The 22,211-nt window shown below is 41.2% G+C and overlaps 1 protein-coding gene across 1 annotated transcript in view; it reads right to left on the reverse strand.

Moving 5' to 3' along the window:
- Positions 1-7,997: 7,997 nt before the first annotated feature.
- The window catches only part of LOC142652801 (cytochrome c oxidase subunit 4 isoform 1, mitochondrial-like), a 142,216-nt gene continuing 128,002 nt past the window's right edge, over positions 7,998-22,211 (reverse strand). Inside the window, exon 5 of the mRNA XM_075828482.1 lies at positions 7,998-8,185. Within this exon, the coding sequence (XP_075684597.1) occupies positions 8,049-8,185 (137 nt within the window). The 3' untranslated portion in view covers positions 7,998-8,048. The remainder of the gene's footprint in view (positions 8,186-22,211) is intronic.

Consider the following 22,211-nt stretch of genomic DNA (forward strand, 5'->3'; position numbering starts at 1 on the left):
ACAGCCTCCAGTCTTCTTGGGTATGATGCCACAAGTTTTGCATACCTGGATTTGGGGATTTTCTGCTATTCTTCTCTGCAGATCCTCTCAAACTCTGTCAGGTTGGATGGGGACTGTCGGTGTGCAGCCATTTTCAGGTCTCTCCAGAGATGTTCCATTGGGTTCAAGTCAGGGCTCTAGTTCGGCAACTCAAGGACATTTACACATTTGTCCCTATGCCACTCCTGTGTTGTCTCGGCTGTGTGCTTAAGGCTATTGACTTGTTGGAAGGTGAAACATTGGGCCAGTTTGAGGTCCAGAGCACTCTGGTCAGGGTTGAGGGAAAGATGAATGGAGCAAAGTACAGAGATATCCTAAATGAAAACCTGATTAAGTCTCCCTGTAGCAGCCGCTGAAAAACACCCCACCGCATGATGCTGCCACCACCATGCTTCACTGTAGGCATGGTATTGGGCAGATGAGCAGTGCCTGGTTTTCTTTAGTCAGGACGCTTAGAATTGAAGCAAAAAAGTTCAATCTTCGTTTCATCACACCACAGAATCTTGTCTCTCACAGTCTGAGAGCCCTAGGTGCTTTTTTGCAAACTCCAGGCGGGCTTTGATGTCTTTTACTGAGGAGAGACTTCTTTCTGGCCACTGGCTGTGATGGTTGACCTTCTGGAAGTTTCTCCCATCTTCACACAGGATATTTGGAGCTCAGCCAGAGTGACCATTGGGTTCTTGGTCGCTCTTACTAAGGCCCTTCTCCCTGATCACTTAGCTTGGTGGGGTGGCTAGTTCTAGGAAGAGTCAGAATTGTTCCAAACTCCTTCCATTTAAGAATTATGGAGGCCACTGTGCTCTTGGGAACTTTCAGTGTAGCAGAAATTTTTTTTGTACCCTTCTCCAGATCTCTGTGCATCCACACAATCTTGTCTCTGAGCTCTACAGGCAGTTCTTTCCTCCTCGTGGCTTGGTTTTTGCTCTGATAGGCATTGCACAGCAAAGAGTAATCTTGCGAGATCACGCTGTAAATGACCGGTTTTGTGTCGGGATTGTGAATAGACATCTCGTCCTGGCTGGAAGGAATGTCTAGTCACGGTCAAGACACTTCAGTAACGTTAATGTGTCAGTATAAGACCGCACATAGTGAACAATGCAGTGTCACTATGCGCTGAGTAAATGAATGGAGAGAAGTGTATGACACTGATTGGTCAGTGTCATACACTCCTCTGTACAACGCCCACTTGGCCAATAGTAAAAACACGCCCAGTTGTCTATTAAGAAATTCATTAGCATAAAGCTAAAATCGCTAATAACGTGGTAAAAATAGATTGTTTTTCTAAATAAAAACCACTGCTGTCACCTACATTACAGCGCCCATCTCTTTATGTAGGAGATGTGGCATTTATAATGTGGTGACAGAGCCTCTTTAAGGTGAAGAAAGTGATGCCACCTTAACTTCCTTGGACAATCAGAGGATGTAGTTTGACTGTAACCATGCAGTGACACACTGGGTTACACGGAGACATTTTGTGGAATACAAGGATACTATATCGGACAAGTTAGGAGAGGTAACATGCCTCTCTAAATCCAGTGACTCAGGTTGGGTTGAGCCGACAACTTTCTAGAGTGTATGGCCACTTTTAGGAAGACTTTCAGAATAGTAATGAGTTAAAAAACTTCCTCTCTGCCTTCGGAATTCTATCTTTTGATTAATGGTAATGTATTCTTCAGAAATGTTCCTGATATTCACACTTAAGAAGGTATGTACTGTTGGCTTGTATTGACATAAAATGTCAAGATCAGATTAAGCTTTCAATACATTGTCATTCCATTAACACCAATCACTGCAGCACCACTTTACAGCTTTTCCACTTTATTAAAGTATGCACATGAGGAAATGTCAAATCATTGTCAAAGGACTTATTCGTGTTACTTTTTTACCCCACAAGTGCAGAGGATGAAATCATCACTTGACAAGGTTTGGACTTGTAGAGAGGAGAAAGGCTAAGCGAGGGCTGATAGGTATTCAGTAGTGACTATGGGAAGCTCATTATGACCGCAAAGACAGCTGCCCGGCATGATAAGTTTGTGCTTACGCTATACCGAATGGTCCAATTAAATAAGAAAAGGAGTCCCTGGGCTCCAACTCATCAAACACATGCTGTCACGAGCTTTAAATTACTCGACAATTCTCTGCATTTCAAGGGCAAATGCTTTTTTTTCTATGTTTAGAGCTGTAATATTTAGTGTTTTTGCAAGTTAATGTTCATTAGCTTGGCAAAGACTTTTTAGCATTATTTGAATGAATGGATGTTTCAAGCTTGTGAGACATGGATGTGATTCATCAAGGTCCATTAATGTCAATGTGGCTGCACCAGCCATAACTCCCATTCAAATTAATGGGACACGCTGTATAGCCACTAATGGACCTCAATGGATCATCCTCACGGATGGTTTAGGACTAGTACTGTACATGCCAAGGATGATTAATTGATGTGGCTGATAATGCAAGACGATTATTTAGTGATGTGAATACATTCTAGTGTTTTAGAAATACTGTAAGGCACACAATTATTATTTATATTCATTAGATGGTAGATAAAAACAAATTTAGAAAACATAAGGCTGGGCGTTGCAAAGTATATCAATAACAAAGCTCTGATCTGTGGCTGACAAATCAGTGGAGTACAAAGGACCACACAGTAAGTTCAACCAAACGAAACCATGTGGGAGACCATTCAACCAGGGAACAAAACAAAATGTTTTCTTTTATCCAATAGCCAAGATTACAATCTAATTTGATGCCAAATGATCCCTTATACCAGTATTTCTTAACACATGGTACACATAGATACATGTTCCACTGTTAATGGCCACTGTTGAAATTCACACTATTAGAACTGTCACTATTAATGAGCTTTTCTTGAGTTAACAGTATTAATGGGTCTAAAGGATTGTCACTATTAATGAACACTACTAGGGCTGGCACTGCTCATGGGGGCAGTATTAGGTCTACCACTATTTTTTAGTGACCACTATTTAGCGATGCTTGGCACTGTTAATGAACTGAACTGTATCTGGCGTTATTACCGTGCTCTACCATGGTTGAATCTGTTAATGGGTATTGCTTTTCTTTTACTATTAATAGCCACTATTATGGCTGGCACTATTAAGGTGCCCTGCTGTGTCTGACGCTATTAATGAGTACTACTTTGTTGCAAAATTCAAAGGAGCCACTAGGCCTGGCACCTAAGTTACAGTATTGTTTCTAAGAGTATGACCAGATGTGTTTTTTGAGGTTTAGCAGGCATAATCAAAGGCTGGGGTTACCTCTAAAAAAGTGTTATGCAGTGTACTCTTCAATCATCATGTACATTAACCTATTTCCAGCCCCTAAAATTGTGAAGATTGTACTCACAAACCCAGCCAACGGTATTTCTTAATAATGTGGCCAAGCAGTGCAAAGCAAAAAGGTACCTAATGCCCTTGACTGCAAACCAGAATCACGATAAATGCATCAGTAACTATAGTGCTGTGGAAAATATGTAATATGAAGTAAAAAATATAAGACATTTTGAAAAATGTTCTGCTTGTATTAAAGAAACATTATTCAACACCTATTTCAGCCATGTCAAAAAATGTGTCCCTAAACTTAACACATGCCATCTTCAGCAAAAAAAAGTGCCACTTTTTCGTGTCAGAAGAGATTTCTGAGTCTTTATGACTATTAAACCACAATAAGAGAGCCATTATATACAAATACTTGGTATTGTTAAAACGGAATGTTTGGTTTGCCAAAATGACTCCAAGGGAAGTGCAACATTTCATCCAGGAAAACCTCCAAAAGGAACATAAAACCGCTAAGGTCCATGATGAGAGAGAAACTGGGCAAAAATTGGATTCACGAGTCTATAAATAATCAGTTGCCAAGCCACTTGTTATTCTAGTCTATGGACAGATGGGTCAAAAGTGGGTCGCTTTGGACAACACTGAAAAAAAATTGTCTAATGTGAATCCAGGATTTCACCTTAGGAACACACTAGTAGTCAAAAATTGTGGTAGTAGTGTGATAATGTGGGGATGATATTCCGCTTTATGACCTGGAAAACTTGGCAAAATTGACAGAACCATGCATTCTGCACTTTAGATATTTTTCTTAAGTAATTTCAGGTAGTCACTTGTCCATAGGTGAAACTGAAGGGTATTTGGACAAAACTAATGATGTGTAAAACTAAGATAGTCCATAGTTGCAACTGTTGCTGCATAAGATGGTGCAAACATTTATTTAGTTTAGAAGGGCAACTTCATTCAAAACAGTAACTGATTGTCGCCTCGGTTGACACGTTGTGCCTGACTATGGGATACTCTGTTTCAGAAAGTTGAGAAACACTACATTATACTTTGAGGACCATAAAAGCATTAGGCCCCATTCACACATCTGTAGTTTTTATCTCTAATTGCGGATAAAATACTGACACATTAATTTTTTTCGGCCACGGACATCTTCCCATATGTTTATGGGTGTGTGTCTGGGCCGTAGAAATGAGCCGCAAAAAATAGGATGTCCTTTTTTTCGCATTTACAGACCATGCTCCTATACTTATAACTGTGAGCACGGCCCGCAAATGCGTATAACACTCAGCTGTGCGTCCGTGCAGTATATACTGACAGTAATTACTGCACGGACGTGTGCATGGGACCTTAGCATAAGATGACCAATAATCCAGTAATATCTAAACCAAGGAAACATCGCAGAAATGCCATCCAAAATCACATATTGCTTGGAGGGTAGGTTAAAGGAGTTAATCAGAGGGATAAATATTGATAACGGAACAAATTTTCATATAAAGTTCAGCGACAAAATATTGTTATTTAACAGATGTAACGTGCCATGTAACTTAATTACAGCTATTTTCCTGTGAGATGCACCATTCCTGTGTGATACCCCGTATGCTCCAAATGATGTCCTATCTAGATCTGTCAGTAAAACGACTTCACTTCCTGTATCACTTACTACGGCGACTTATCTCCTAACTGATACACATTAGATGAAAGTCAGCTGAAACCGCCAATTTCAGCAGGACCTGACGACTTTATGTGTTTGGGGGTATCCTTATCCTTCCTCAATAGCAGTTGTCAGGCGAGAGAAGAATCGAGGATGTTGGATTTCAATATGCCCAATCCTTTGTTCCCGCAGAAGATAAGCCACTGCCAGAGGTGTCTGGCAGCGGCTTATTCAACTCTTCCCGTTGGAAACACATGCGCGCTCGGCCAAGCTACACTCCGCAACATTGAAATTGCAACCCCAAAAAGGAAAAGTTTTGGAACTGTGGAAATCACAGGATCAATAGACATGTTAATGATATGCAAATGATAAAAAAAATGGAAACAAAATATTCCAAACATCTTGATTTATTCAGTATCGAGTATGAGCGCCACGTGCTAAAATACACGCACTTACACTCCTTGTCATGGTTGTCTGAGGAATGTTATGCCATGCTGAATGCACTTGGGCACGCAAATCATCGTCCAATTTCACTTGCAGTACAGAATGGATCACTACTTGCCATTCTTCCAATCGGACGATCCATCCAAGTAGAGGTTCTCCTCCGCGCACCTCTTGCTCTCATTCCCATTCGTCGTTGCTCTCCCAACCTCCGGGACACGCAACGTTGAACAGTGCTGACATCTTGGCCTAGGCGCGTAGTGATCTGCCAAAGTGATAAACCAAGGTCTCTCAGTGCAAGAGTTCTGTCCCTCTCAGTTTGTGACAAGTGGCGATAACTGGCACGTCGACGAACAGGTGGCATCGCACAATCATCCCACACCACTTGATCCGATTTTTGAGGTTTCATGTGGCTAAAAAATGTTGTTTTCCCTCTGGCTTTTATGTCCATCCACATGCCACAGATTGGTGCTCGGTGCTTGAAAATGTGATGTTTTGCAGATCTTGGCGACTCCAGCTACTTCCTCGATTTGCATAACCTTACGACTTGCCTTTCTTGGTGTTGCAATTTTAATGTTGAGGAATGTATTATAAGTGTATGGGCAGCTAACTACTGTGGTGACAGACAATAATTAAATAGCGAGAGACATTTGAATTCAAACTGGGAGAGAACAGGACAGGGAGGCACAACCCATGAAGCCAGAAGCAATTATAGAGGCAAATAATGCTTTTATAACGTGGGCAAAATATTAACTAATGCCTCATGTTTCCCATGTTTATCATTTATAGTATAGGTGTAACCAATAGGCTGCTAGCCAGTATGGTGCAGCACATGTAACCGTGTGACTGGCACCTTATGGATGCCTTATCTGTGTGCAATTGTAATACTAAGCAACCAACCATCCTATTCATTAGTATTTTGCATTGTGGCTTGTCTGCATCATGCTGGGAACTGGTGTTTTACCGGCCCTTGTATCAGTAAGTATGGCATTGTTCTGTGATGTGTTGTCAATTTTATCTTATTTGTAATGATTTACTTTAGACCAAAGTGGCACAATGTGCTTACAGGTCCCACAAACTGTAGGTTTGAGTATCTACCTCATCTTCACACCTCCAACATGTATCCAACCACTAAGCGTAAAACTCATGAAGGATTGCTGGCGTCCTATACCAATGCAAGAATGTTTCAATGTTTTTATCTTGAATTTTATATGATAAAGACAATGTGAGTAAGTGCCTTAGCTTTTGCCCAGTCCTCCAAGATGAAAGAGCACTGCAGCTCTCTTTGCCCACATAAAAGGCACCGGAGGGGATGGTCCACCATCATCCAGGAGCAGTTAGTTGACAAGTGACACTTAGTGAGGAATGGGTGCACAGGGGTTCATACCCTTCATAAACGCCCAAAAACGCAAAAAATGCTGATTGGGTTAATTGGCATCCCCTGAAATTCGGCCCAGATTGTGTGTGTGTTTGAGATTGGGTTGACAATCTAAACTCCCAATTAGAGTACAGGGACAGATGACAGTCTCTGTACAGTGTTGCGAAATATGTTGGTGCTATATAAGCAAAATAAAATAAATGTCATGGGATGACAAAATGCAACGAATATAAAGAATAACTTTGCAAATACTGGGGGAGATTTTTAAGTCTGACGTTTCATACTCCAGTCCCAATAGACAGTTTACTGGAGTTAGATGCAAAACATTTATTAGGAGGTGAACTCCTCTTAGTAAATGTGTTCCGTCTTTTGGCTGGATGCGCGCCACATTTGTGGCAGAACATTCACAGTCACAGGGAGTGCCTCCGTGGTCCCATCCCTCTCCCCACCTATTGGACATAAAATAAAAATAATTATACTCCCCTCAATGCTCTGTTTCTCCCTCCACGGGTCCCCACAGGCTCTTTACTGATGGCCGTGGCTCATATAAGCTCCTTAGATGCGACGCAGTACTCAATGTCCTAAATGCTGCGTCACACACAACTTCCTGTCGTTAGTACCTTGTATGAGCCGTAGTCTGTAGTGGAAGTCTGAGAGGATCCAGGGGAGAAGCGGAGCAATAAGTAAATTTTTTTTTTTTTTAAATCTTATTTTACTGTCCAGTGGGGAAGGGGTGGTATTCTGATGTAGAGTTATGTCTGATCAGGGGGGAAAGGTACAGGGACCAGCACTTGCCTCTACCTTGCTATGTCCCAAAGAGTGAAATCTAAGCCTGCTAGGAGTCTTTTTCTGACGTAAATTATAGTAAATCTGTTGGGCCGTGGGGGCCCCACTCCCGTTCGTTAAGCACCATTTCCTTTTTTTAACGTTTCAAAGGCAGCGTAAAATGCTCATAAGTCACGATTTTCACCGCAAATTGTGATTTTTGCCCATTTTACAAAATTCAGGCGTAGAAAGGTTAATGAATTCATTCCAAAGTCTTTTTTGTCTTATATTCAACTACTTTGTTCAAAGTGAGCAAGTACAGTACATATGGCTGATGAATTAGGATGAGGAGCCGTGTTGTTCTATTTGTGTTATACCAAGCTAAGTATACGAATAAAGAAAAACATATTTCTATGTTGTGCATGTTAAGTATTTTATTGGAATATTTATGACATCTCATCAGGTCATATTTATTCTACTTTTTCCACTGATTCTTCTCATAGTCCCAGTTGGAGGAGAAGCCGGTGACAGGATTTACCCTCATGTCAAGCATCCTTTTGGTTTGCATCGCTACCCATTCATCAGAGAGGGTGTGAGGGACGGGACCAAACACTGAAAAAAATAAATAAGCCATTAACAAACATTCAGACTTATTACGGTAAAACAGTTACGTGACAGAAATAAAAGTCCTATATTGTTCAGTACAAAAACGGATCGCTTACTATAAGAAGCTGGCCAGACTTCAATGACATACTCACCACTAGTGGTTGTTGCTATTAATAATGCCTTTTCATTAATTAATTCATTACATGTATCTCAGCTATATGTTAATGTTACATGATGAGCAATGCCAGAAAGCAAATATCGTCGATTTAGGGTTTCTCGGCACCACCCTCCACGTATACAGAATCTTTTGCATGTCTATTTTTAATTTCATTGTAATCTTTGTTGTTATCATTGCACATGTAGGATATATCAATAAAGTCTAATAGGTTATTTGTGAATTAACTCATAAGAAATAATGGAGGAAATTGGCTCCAAAATCAGCTCCATATGGGATTATCTGCAACTGGACCAGTGTGGTCCATTATGTGTCAGAACCTGAGCCAGTCTGTCCCTCTGACTCCAATTCCTTTGTCTTCACATACACCTTATTTTCTGAAACTTTCTGAAACCCCCTTATCTTTAAGACATTTAACACAGTCTCCTTCTGGCTTGTTATTGCAAGATATGTAGGAAAATTTCCCCTAATTAAACGGTATAATCTTTGAATTGCTCACAATGGCAGTCTGTTATTCTCTGTTATTGTACGGTAATGTCTGACTTCCAGATCTTATATTTTTCATTGAAGATTGTCTTTGAGCAAGAAAACCAGATGGTGTTTTCAACAACACTAATGAGGTGGATCAGATTTTCTCAGTGCTTAATTGAGTTAGCACCTAGTAGCATTAACACCTTTTCATTTAGATCTGCATAACTACAAATCATGTGGGCTTTAAGCCCCCTGTGTAGCGGATTTGTTGCAGAGTTTCCACAGAATTTCTGCAGCACAATCCGCTTAATTTTGTGCAGATTTTGCTGTGGTTTTACCCCACCTACATTGAAAAGTGTGATATCTGCTGTAAACATCCAGAACAGAACGCGAAAGTTGTGAGTTTGAAAATCCGTAACATGGTCGGATTTCTGTGCGGAAAATTTTTCATATCTTATCCACTTGCCTGCAACAGTCTTCCGCCAGCAAATCAAGACAGAAAATCTGCAACATATCCACTACTTGTGCAGGGGCCTAAAGCTGGGTTTACACGGGATGGAAATGCTGCAGATTTTGCATGCCGAAAATCTACAGCGGATTACATTTGAATAAATCTCATGCACATGCTTCTGAACATTTTTCGGACGGAAATGAGAGCATGCTGCGTATTTGAAAATCCACAGCATGCTCATTCTGTTCTAAATGTTCACTCCGGATTTCACCCCTTTTCAATGTAGACTAGTGCGGATTTTGCTGTGGAAAATCCATAGCATTTTCGTCACATGTGAATCCAACCTTTAAAGTGCAAAAGGCTCTAGTGAAAATTCCAACAGGACATCTAGAACTTAGATACAGTATTGTTTTTTAATTTCTATATTAACAAATTTGCAATGTTTTTGGTACGTTACCTGCTACCACTTGTTTTCCAGGAACTCCCTAATATATCGGTGCCATTTGCAGTGGGATGGCATGCCAATCTGCTTCCTGGCACCTGTGGGAGAGTCTCTAGAATGGGAGAGTCTCTATTGATCTAAACAAAGCCCTGTGCATAAAGACCTGTTGTATACACATATCTCTGAAAATATAACTGGACATAGTCAAAAGAGCTTTCAGTACCTCCAAAACTCCATGCAAAGCTATGTTTGTCCACTTCTATCCAGGCCGAGCCGAGACACATATTTCTCGAAATCTTTAATTCTGCATTGTGAAAATTACTCATCTGGGATTGTATATAGTAGATGCATCATGTTAAATTACGTGTTGTTAGCTTTGACATTATTGACTTATGTCATTTAAAAGTGCATTCACTTTATACAGTAGATTTACTCTAAGTATTAAGCGTATTTAGTAACTGTTGATTTATTTGATTCATTTCGCAGTACACGATTATACAAGCCCCGTACATTAGCTGTTACACTATGAAGGAGAAGCAGACATCAGTCATCTTGTGATCTCTGTTCTGAAACATAAGTGAGGTCGGTGTAGCTAACTGAATGCTCCCAAACTAGGTTATGGAGGCTGAGGCAAAGTTTACATGAGTTAATAGGCAGTGAAAGAGACCTAGGAGCAGATTTATTATTAGGCGGGATTCACACGACCGGGTCGGGTCCGAGCCCGAGTGCCGGCCGGTAAAATCGGCCATTCTGCCCGGCCGGTTTGCATAAAGTTATGCATCCGTGCCGGGCCGGGCAGATCCGGACAGTGACATCAGCGGCAGCTCCTGAAGGGGAATCCCCATGTGTTCGGGGATTCCGCTTCAGGAGTTTCCCCTGATGTCACTGCCCAGATATGGACAGAGACATCAAGCGCTCTGTCCAGGAGCGGAATCCCCGAACACACGGGGATTCCGCTCCTTCAAGGAGCTAAAGTGCGGCTAGCACATAGCAGAGCGGGGAGATACCTCCCCGCTCTGCTATAGTGGCGTCGCTGCAGTAGTAGCAGCCGCAGCAGCTGCTGCTACTAGCGGCGCCATCTAAGGTGTCGCCGAGCCAGGGTGCTTTTAACAAGCAGGGGAAGGGAGCCAGCGCAGCGCTCCCTCCACCTGCTGTACACCCCGGCCCTGCAACACAGTGTGCAGCGATGCCATTCGTCAAAATGGCATCAACTCCTCCTCCTCACATGCACTCTGCGCTGTGAGGAGGAGGAGATAGAGCGCAAGCGCCGGGAAACCCGGCCATCACTCGGAACACATTCCGGTGATGGCCGTGTAATACCCGGCCCCATAGACTTCTATGGGAGCCGGGCGGCCGGGTGTCCGGGCAAAGATAGAGCATGTCCTATTTTTTGACGGCCGGATTTTCCGGCCGTCAAAAAATCGGTCGTGTGAATAGCCCCATTAGGGGTCTATCATTCCTAATGCAGCCGGGTGCCGGCCGATTTATGAACGGCCGGCACCCGGACGGGAAACCCTGCCGTGTGAATGAGGCCTTACTGTGTTAAAGAGGCTCTGTCACCACATTATAAGTGGCCTATATTGTACATGATGTGATCGCCACTGTAATGTAGATTACAGCAGTGTTTTTTTATTTAGAAAAACGATCATTTTTGACAGAGTTATGACCTATTTTAGCTTTATGCTAATGAGTTTCTCAATGGACAACTAGGCGTGTTTTACTATATGGCCAAGTGGGTGTTGTACAGAGGAGTGTATGACGCTGACCAATCAGTGACCAATCAGTGACATACACTTCTCTCCATTCATTTACACTGCAGATAGCGATATAGCTATATCGCTATGTGCAGCCACATACACACACTATAACGCTACAGCAGTGTCCTGATAATGAATACACATCACTACCAGCCTGGATGTGATGTGTATTCCGCATCCTGACCACTTCTGTAGCGTCTGTCTGTGTGAGACTACAGAACAGTGAGATCTCGCTGTAAATGACCGTTTACAGTGTAATCTCGCGAGAATACGCCAGCTATGCTGTAAATCACAGAGAAGTGCAGAGAAGTGGTCAGGATTCTGAATACACATCCCGTCCTGGCTGGAGGTAATGTATATTCAGTGTCATGACACTGCAGTAACGTTATAGTGTGTTTATATGGCTGCACATAGCGATATAGCTATATCGCTATGTGCTGTATAAATGAATGGAGAGAAGTGTATGACGCTGATTGGTCAGCATCATACACTTCTCTCCACAACGCCCACTTGGCCATATAGTAAAACACGCCCAGTTGTCCATTGAGAAACTCAAATAAAATAAAAAACACTGCTGTAATCTACATTACAGCGACGATCTTATCATGTACAATATAGGCCACTTATAATGTGGTGACAGAGCCTCTTTAAGGCCTTTTTACCCCGGCCAATTATCGGGCAAGCGAGTGTTCACAAAACACTCGTTCCAGAAAATTGTCCTGCTTAAACAGGGCAACGATCAGCCAATGAATGCTCATGCATCGTTTTAAATGCCGAAACTATTATCGTTGTCGGCAGCACATCTCCTTGTGCAAACATGGAGGCATGCTGCCGACATGCTAATAATGTATGGGGACGAGTGATCGGAGTAACGACTGCTCGCCCCATACTAGCTCCTTGTGAAAGGAGCAAATGAGCGGCGATCAACAAACTGTCTCATTGATCGGGGCTGGTTTACACGGCCCTCATCGGGTCGTGTAATATCAACTTTAGGCTAGCCATACACATTAGATAGCCGTCGGCCGAATGCTCGTTCCGTGGGCAAAAAGCTATTGCTACTAATTTCCCTCCTAACACATGCACGCTTGACTTCTGCATGTATTCTGTATTTTATTTAGAAAAAAAACAAACTGATTCTTAAAGGATAGGTCCAGCTTTGCAAACATTGTTAAATTTAAAATATCAAATATCTCCCAAACATGTCAACAGCAGACTCCGGGAGAGTCACCTTATCCAAACCCGAGCTTTCAGTTTTGAGTGGTTGTCATTTTAAAGAATTATCTGTAATACATTCATAGAGAGGAATGACAGAAAGCATAGCACAGCATTAGGAGAACGTGCAGCGTCGCAATGTAACACATGAGATCACATTGCCTAGCAACCGTTTTCCTTACCCGCAGTAATCAGTTATAAGTTAACATTTTATGCTTATTTAGATGCTGGGATTCCATTCCAGTTATCCAAATAGCTTCATGCAAAGCTTCACGTCAATATGAAAGGCAACAATATGTCCTGGTGCGCACTGGCCTTCCATCAGAATGGTTCCGATTCTGTGATGGACAATCTTGGCAATTGTCCCAGTGACTTCAGACTGTATTCAAAGCTGTACATTTATATAGGTTATTGCATCTGAAGCGACATATGGGATGTAATTGCTCATATTCTGGCTTCATTTATACCATTATTAATATTTTTACATTTAATTTTTTATATATCCCAATCTATTCCATAGAGCAATTTACTCATGTGTGCTAGTCCTAGTCCAGTAGATTTTACAATGAAATTTTAGCTTACCCACTTGTTACTTGACTGATTTCTGGTCAGACTATTATTCAAAATATTTTTTAGTCGATAGTTAGTCAATATTTTTAGTTGTATGTATGTATGTATGTATGTATGTATGATGTTACAGACTCCAAATGTTGTTGCTGTTGAGTATATGCTTTGCTGAAGAAACACTTAGAAATTATTAATGCATTGAACCTTAAAGGGGTTGTCTCATGAAGACAACCCATGTTTATATGCTCGTTTAGACACATGGACATCATAGAGGGGTTTCGTAGCTTGGGAGACCCCTCTATGAGCCAGAATGGAGAGCTGATCTGTATTCATTTGAATGGCTGGCAAGTAATATTACATTTCCCCTGTAGCAAAATCAGATGTTTGCCGGGGTGCAAGGAGTTGGACCAACGGCAATCAGGTGGCTCAGATTACAGAAGGGTTGTCTGATATGAATATCCGCTAAATGTGTATGTCGCTTTATTTTTCATGTATTCATTTTTTTTTTGCATTATGAATTTCTCTGTTTTAAGATCAAAAGGGGCTAATGGCAAAGGTCATGTCAGTGTAACCATCCGAAAAAGCACAATTAAAGTGCATGTCCATCTCTGCTTACAAAGTACAACGTGTGTAGTCTGATCCTGCGGTAATACTACCTACGTCTAGCTAACCTACATGTAGGTGACAGATAGAAGGGAGTAACACATGACTGCAGGATCAGACTGCACAGGGTTTATTTTTAGTCTGTAACCATGGAGACACATAGGGCTGCATAGAAACTGTGGACACCAAACAGTAGGATATTTTTAATAAATGTATGGATCTGTAAAGTTATCCATTTATCAGTTTTGAATCCTTATGAATACCATATACTACATTGACAAATATTTTATATTTTCACAAACTAATAACTTAGCATCTTAATCTACACAATAAATAACTCCTAATGTCTTATTTATTTTACCATGTAGGAAACTCAAAATTCTTTATTGTAGATGTAGACTAACCATGATAACCACCTCTGACCAGATACTCCCAAACTCATTATACATTCCAAACTGCACATACTACCTTTAACCAGATATTTCCAATTTATTAACCAAAGACAATCAACCTTTGACAAGACACCATAACATTATTGATTTTAGATCATATGCCAAGTTCACTCATTAAAGACCAGATTCCTTAATTTATCCCCAGATCAATAACCTCTATAAAGATACCATTGTTTTAATACCAGACTACCCACAACTGCCCTGACGCAACAAATCATCTCTAGACCATCTTCCTAACCATATATTTCCAACTTATTGGCTACTTAAAGAGAACCTGTCACCAGCATTTCTCCTATTACACCAGCAATACCTGGTGGAAGTGGGTGAAAAATCATTTTTATGTCACCTATAATAATCTTCTAAGTAGGCTCTGTACATTTAGTATTCTGTTTTTTAGTGTTCCCGTGCCATATGCGTTAGAAAATAGTCATATCTTCATTCCTCAAGCCTTTCTGAGTTTACCCAACAGCCCTACTTTTTATTTACAGCTTCTCGCCTCCCCCCAGCACACACAAAATCCTGCGCTTGCGCATCGATGTCCTGTTCTGGTGCGTGCACACAGCGGGACACCATAGCGGGGCATGCGCAGTAACTACATTTGAGGCCCGGACGAAGCAGGGAAGGGTATCTGACCATGCATGACATCTCAGACGAGATTTTGGCATTCAGGGCGGGCCAGTTTTCAGCGATGGGCGGGCATCGGAAGAGGAATGAACGAGACTGTCGGGTTATTACCATAAAGGGTGCGAAATGTTTGCAGACCGTTATTTACGGTTTGAGGAGGCGTTTAAGAGAGGGGATAAGGGCAATGAACTGTTGTCAGCAGTGGCCAACAAGGGGTGAGTAGAGTTCAATAGGTGAAATGCTGGTGACCAGTTCCCTTTAAGACTAATAAGATACCCATTATTTATCTTAAACCACCCACCTATAAAATTGGTATTAATCCTAGATTACCTATCCTTTCTACCAAGTATCCCTAGATTACTAAGATCTGGCAAAGTATATTTCTCCAAGACTATCCACACTGACTCAATGGCAAAGCCTAATCAGAGACCACCCACCTGTGACCAAATACCATTACCAATCCTGAGCAGACCTCAGCCCCCACCCTCTGTTCTCTGATTAAGAATAAATTATAACACATTATCCACTTTTTACCAAATACTTCCAAAAGCAGGGGTGGCATACATCCAGGTTATTCCAGTTCCTGTGGACCATTTGTTAAAATAATTGATTTGTGGATCTGGTGTAAAGCTCTGACAAACTCACAGCATGAGGCATCGCTACCACAGTTCAGATATCCAGCTGCCAGCTCAGCTGTGTTCAGGGGAGGGATAGGTTGCAATAGACTTTATCAATGGTTTTATATCCAATATTTGGTTGTAAACGTGAACCCAAAACTGTATAACTGATTAGGACTTAAAATCTAGTTTATTCATAAAGTATAAAAAGGGTTAACACTAACTCTTTGACTTATTGACTGCATTTTTTCTCACCATCTACTTTATAGGCCACTGTAATCCATTTTAATCTTCCTGAGATAGAAAAACAGCAGTACACATCCAATGTCATGGAAATCAATGAAAAGAAAAAAAATAGGTTACTGTTCTTTTGAAGTTTGCATATGAAAGGGGTTTCCAGTTTCAGGGGGAAAAAAAAAAGAATTGTTTTATGGAGAAATGGTTTGCAACTTTCTAATATACTATGTGTATCAATTTCTCACCATTCTAAGATTTTTGCTGTCAGTAGATTAAAACACTCTTACAACAGAACTGTCTTTATGTTAGATGACATTACATTACAGCGCCGATCACATTATGTAGGAGATAGGGCACTTATAATGTGGTGACAGAGCCTCTTTAATGTCTGCTACTGAGAGACAGCTCTGCTGTTCTGCTAGACTCTGCCTAGCATGTGAAACACAATCCCTCCAGAGATGGAGAGGGAGGGGACAGAGCAGGGAACAGTGGAGATAAGAGGCATGTGATGTGTGAATCTGGTGCTACAGGAAATATGGGGAGGGGAGATAACCATTATTCAGTGTACAAGCAGGAAATAAACACCAGGAGCATGGTCTGTAATACACAGCCGCAGCCCCGCTCTAACGGCGGAGAGAAGAGGCACCTCTTCTCTCCACCGTTAACCCCTTGAATGCTGCGATCAAAGCTGATCGCGGCATTCAAAGTAAATAAGAGAAGGGGGGACTTCCCTTTGATTGCGTCACAGAAAATTAAAGCCCTTAAAACCTCAAAGCCCATAACTTGTATGGCCAGACAGCCAAGGGTCTATTGAAGGACCCCAGGGCTGTCTGACCATATTTCCTGTTGTTAGGGCATACTAAGGTATGCCCTAACAACTGCCTGTGTACAATCAGTACTCAGGCTAATGTACTGGCATATAGATATATGCCAGTACATTCATGTTAAAAAATCAAAATGAAAAATCCCTCCATGGGATTAAAAAAAAGTTACATTAAGTTAAAAAAAATAAAAATAATGTTAAATTAAAAAAAATAGTAAAAAAAATACACAGAAAAACAAATTTTTTACAATAAATAAACTTTTTAAAATATAAGTCCCAAAACATGAAATAATATAGACATATTTTGTATCAACACGACTGTAACAACCTGTACAACAAATATATAACATTATTTATGATGATCGGTGTATGGTGTAAAAAATAAATATTAAAACTGCAGCGGAACTGCTTTTTTTTTCTGCATTTTCGCCAAAATAAAAATTTATATAAATTAAATCATAATGTATTTGTACCAAAAAATGGTACCTACATAAAGTACAAACAAAGTCTCATACAACTACGTCGTACAAAAAATAAAAAAAGTTATGAGCGTCGGGATGCAAAGAGGGAAATATAAAAAAAATTGTTATGTCCTCAAGGCCAAAATTGGCCGTGTCATTAAGGGGTTAAAGCAGACTCATTTTAAGTAAATATTGCTTAGTGGTCTTTGTCCTGGTGGGTGTCATCAAGCTAAGTTGAAGACTGCACAAGAAAGACACAAAGGATGAGGATTATTTTATATGAAGTTCTCAACTTTGGCAGTTGTAGAGGAAATTCGTTGAAGGAAAAATCTGGTTGTCAGGCATTAAGTCTTTCATCAGTGAAGAGGTGGTTTCTTGTGCAACACAAACTCGAATACCAGCCCTTTTTATCTCTGCTGGCAGTTTAACAGACAGAAAGTGGCTTGTTTTTACAAGAATAATGTGCAATTCATAGAAGAAGCCCTATTAAATCATCTTCTCTAAAATCCAAAAGCCAAACACTACTATTCAGGCCCCACTGCTGACCTCCCTACAGCAAATACTGATACGATATTACTGAAACAGCAAACTGATGAAGAATTATAGACACTATAATACACTAAATGTACAGCAATTACAAAACAGATGGATTATAAGTGATCACGCTGGCAAACATACTAAAGGATTAGCGTGTACTATCATAATACGAAAATTGGGTCTATGTAGATTGACTATAGGAAATTGCTACCTCCAGTCAGCTCAGACTATATAATAAGATTAAGGACTTGCTTTAAATATTTCACAGTCATTACTGATAAAACACTATAGTCACAGGATTTATTCAGTTAGTGTATGAGAAGATATGTGAAATAAATGAACCCATTTATGGGTAGTTTAAGGCTCTGTTAACTCTCACATTTTTACACGAGCCATGGCAGATCCATTAGGACCAGTTTTGTAACTCATCCCGTCAGTTCCCATTGACTGTCAGGTTCGCGTTTTTTTTACTGCATAGAATAGTTGTTGTCTATGACAGTAATAATATTTAGGCACATTACTAGAATTTTCCAAGAGCTGTAACATTGTACTAGCACATGTCTTTTATTATCCACAACAATCTGTCAGACAAACAAACATAGGCTATTAGCTTTCCAAGGTTTATTTTTGTAGGATAATTTTGAGGAGGAAACAAACAGAAAAATATACTGGAGCATATTTATTAATACTGGCATACAGAGCCAAAAGCACGGAGCAGCATGCCAGTATACAGCTTTAGTTTAGAACATGACATATTCATCAACAGGGAGCCTGCGGTTAGATTATTACGGGGCTGCTTCTGAGCTACACCAGGTCATACTCTTAGTAAATAATTAGCAAAGCATTTTTTTCCAGCAGTTTAAAAATGTCAGGAAACTTTGTGATTGGGCCTAATAAGTATGATATTCAGCCTGAGATTAGATACAATGGGATTAGATACTTAAATGGTATAAAAAAACATTTGCAAATTTTGTGACTTTTTTTCGGTTTTTCTTGCCACAAACAAACGTGAGTGGGGCTTAGCGGGAGGGACAGGGCTGTGTCAAAGAGAGGTGGGGTCATCTGCAGCATGAAAAATTTACTATAATTAATGCCAGAGATTATCAGAAATTATAGCTGGTGTAGATTTCCGTATGTGGTGCATAGATGCAAAAATATATATTTAGAGGCATGCGCCTCTTAATGAATTTTTGATTTATCTTTTACTCCAGCGGGCTACTGCGGGGTGTGAAACGTCAGTCTTAGTAAATCTGGGCTTTTTTCTCTGGATCATGTTAGGCAAGGCTTATGATGTCTACTTGTAGGCAGTGCAGTCTCCTAGTGATGGTGGATTACGTTTTCTGCAGGGGACAGGGCCAGACTCAAACAGCCCAAAAGTGGCAGTAAAAATAAAGAAAACAAAAAAACATTATATGCATTTTGACTGTCGAACCTTAGAAGTTATGATTGTAAGTCAAATGGAATCAACTGGATTTTTGTCTGTCCCGTTATGGCTATACCAGAAATTCATAATGGATATGTCCAAAATGTACTAAGATTTATGTAGTATTTCTCCAAGTTTCCTGGTATTATTTTTTTATGGATATACACTACCGTTCAAACGTTTAGGGTCACTTAGAAATTTCCTTATTTTTGAAAGAAAAGCACAATTTTTTTCAATGAAGATAACATTAAATTAATCAGAAATACACTCTATACATTGTTAATGTGCTAAATGACTATTCTAGCTGCAAACGTCTGGTTTTTAATGCAATATCTACATAGGTGTATAGAGGCCCATTTCCAGCAACCATCACTCCAGAGTTCTAATGGTACATTGTGTTTGCTAACTGTGTTAGAAGGCTAATGGATGATTAGAAAACACTTGAAAACACTTGTGCAATTATGTTAGCACCGCTGTAAACAGTTTTGCTGTTTAGAGGAGCTATAAAACTGACCTTCCTTTGAGCTAGTTGAGAATCTGGAGCATTACATTTGTGGGTTCGATTAAACGCTCAACATGGCTAGAAAAACAGAGCATTCATGTGAAACTCGACAGTCTATTCTTGTTCTTAGAAATGAAGGTTATTCCATGCGAGAAATTGCCAAGAAACTGAAGATTTCCTACAACGGTGTGTACTACTCCCTTCAGAGGACAGCACAAACAGGCTCTAACCAGAGTAGAAAGAGAAGTGGGAGGCCCCGCTGCACAACTGAGCAACAAGAAAAGTACATTAGAGTCTCTAGTTTGAGAAATAGACACCTCACAGGTCCTCAACTGGCAGCTTCATTAAATAGTAACCGCAAAATGCCAGTGTCAACGTCTAGTGAAGAGGCGACTACGGGATGCTGGCCTTCAGGGCAGAGTGGCAAAGAAAAAGCCATATCTGAGACTGGCTAATAAAAGGAAAAGATTAATATGGGCAAAAGCACACAGACATTGGACAGAGGAAGATTGGAAAAAAGTGTTATGGACAGACGAATCGAAGTTTGAGGTGTTTGGATCACACAGAAGAACATTTGTGAGACACAGAACAACTGAAAAGATGCTGGAAGAGTGCCTGACGCCATCTGTCAAGCATGGTGGAGGTAATGTGATGGTCTGGGGTTGCTTTGGTGCTGGTAAAGTGGGAGATTTGTACAAGGTAAAAGGGATTTTGAATAAAGAAGGCTATCACTCCATTTTGCAACGCCATACCCTGTGGACAGCGCTTGATTGGAGCCAATTTCATCCTACAACAGGACAATGACCCAAAGCACACCTCCAAATTATGCAAGAACTATTTAGGGAAGAAGCAGGCAGCTGGTATTCTATCTGTAATGGAGTGGCCAGTGCAGTCACCAGATCTCAACCCCATAGAGCTGTTGTGGGAGCAGCTTGACCGTATGGTACGCAAGAAGTGCCCATCAAGCCAATCCAACTTGTGGGAGGGGCTTCTGGAAGCATGGGGTGAAATTTCTCCCGATTACCTCAGCAAATTAACAGCTAGAATGCCAAAGGTCTGCAATGCTGTAATTGTTGCAAATGGAGCATTCTTTGACGAAAGCAAAGTTTGAAGGAGTAAATTATTATTTCAAATAAAAATCATTATTTCTATATTTTCTAGTCATTTTGCAACTCATTTGATAAATATAAGTGTGAGTTTTCATGGAAAACACAAAATTGTCTGGGTGACCCCAAACTTTTGAACGGTAGTGTATATAGGACATAAATGTTCTTTATCTAGCTAACAATACTCTATGGGTTTATTTTTTTAAGCACTATATGCCAGATTTCTGGTGTAGAAAAGTCACAATTTGTGCAAAAATTGAGTATTTGGGCGAACATTTTGCAACTTTTGCCGTTTCATGCGCCGCCCCAGGCCCTTTCCAAAAAGTGGGTATGGCTTAGCGAAAGGGGGCATGGTCTGTCACGTCCCACAAATTTAATAGAATTTACGCGAGAAGCTGGCGTGAATTATAGTGGATATCTACGCCAGCCCTTGGCTGGCATAGATTTCCCTTTTAGGCGCACGGACAGCCAGAGATGCGCCTAATTTATTAAGAGGTATGCCCCTCTTGATATAAAGATTGCTGAAGTAAGTGGAGCCTAATTTGTGAAGTCTTAATAAATCTCCCCCTAAAGGGCAGATTCAGACGAACGTTGCGTTTTTGCGCGCGCAAACAACGCGGCATTTTGCGCGCGCAAAAACCACTTGACAGCTGCGTGTGTCATCCGTGTATGATGTGCGGCTGCGTGATTTTCGCGCAGCCGCCATCATAGAGATGAGGCTAGTCGACGCCCGTCACTGTCCAAGGTGCTGAAAGAGCTAACTGATCGGCAGTAACTCTTTCAGCACCCTCGACAGTGAATGCCGAACACAATATCGAGAAACCTGTTAAAAAAAAGAAAAAGTTCGTACTTACCGAGAACTTCCCTCCCGGCCGTTGCCTTGGTGACGCGTCCTTGGTGACGCGCCTCTCTTGACATCGGGCCCCACCTCCCTGGATGACGCGGCAGTCCATGTGACCGCTGCAGCCTGTGCTTGGCCTGTGATTGGCTGGAGCTATCACTTGGACTGAATTGTCATCCCGGGAGGTCAGACTGGAGGAAGAAGCCGGGAGTTATCGGTAAGTCAGGACTTCGTTTTTTTTTTACAGGTTCATGTATATTGGGATCGGAAGTCACTGTCCATGGTGCTGAAACAGTTTAACTCTTTCAGCACCCTGGACAGTGACTATCTCCTGACGTGGCGTACCGGAAATTTTTTTGCCGGGTTCGGCCAAAACGAGTTCGGCCGAACCCGGTGAAGTTCGGTTCGGTTGTCCGGGTTCGCTCGTCTCAAAGACACTCCGTTTGGATGTTTGGAAACAGAAAAGCACGTGGTGCTTTTCTGTTTACATTCATCCTTTTGACAGCTGGTGCGCTGTTTCAGTCGGTTCGCACGGAAGTGCTTCCGTGCGACCTGCGTGGTTTTCACGCACCCATTGACTTCAATGGGTGCGTGATGCGCGAAATACGCGGAGATATGGAGCATGTCGCACTTTTTGCGCAGCGGACAAACGCTGCGCAAAAAGCACGGACTGTCTGTACTGCCCCATAGACTTGTATTGGTCTGTGCGTGGCGCGTGAAAACCACGCGGC

This window comes from Rhinoderma darwinii, chromosome 5 (assembly GCF_050947455.1).
Source record: "Rhinoderma darwinii isolate aRhiDar2 chromosome 5, aRhiDar2.hap1, whole genome shotgun sequence".
Classification (NCBI taxonomy): domain Eukaryota; kingdom Metazoa; phylum Chordata; class Amphibia; order Anura; family Rhinodermatidae; genus Rhinoderma; species Rhinoderma darwinii.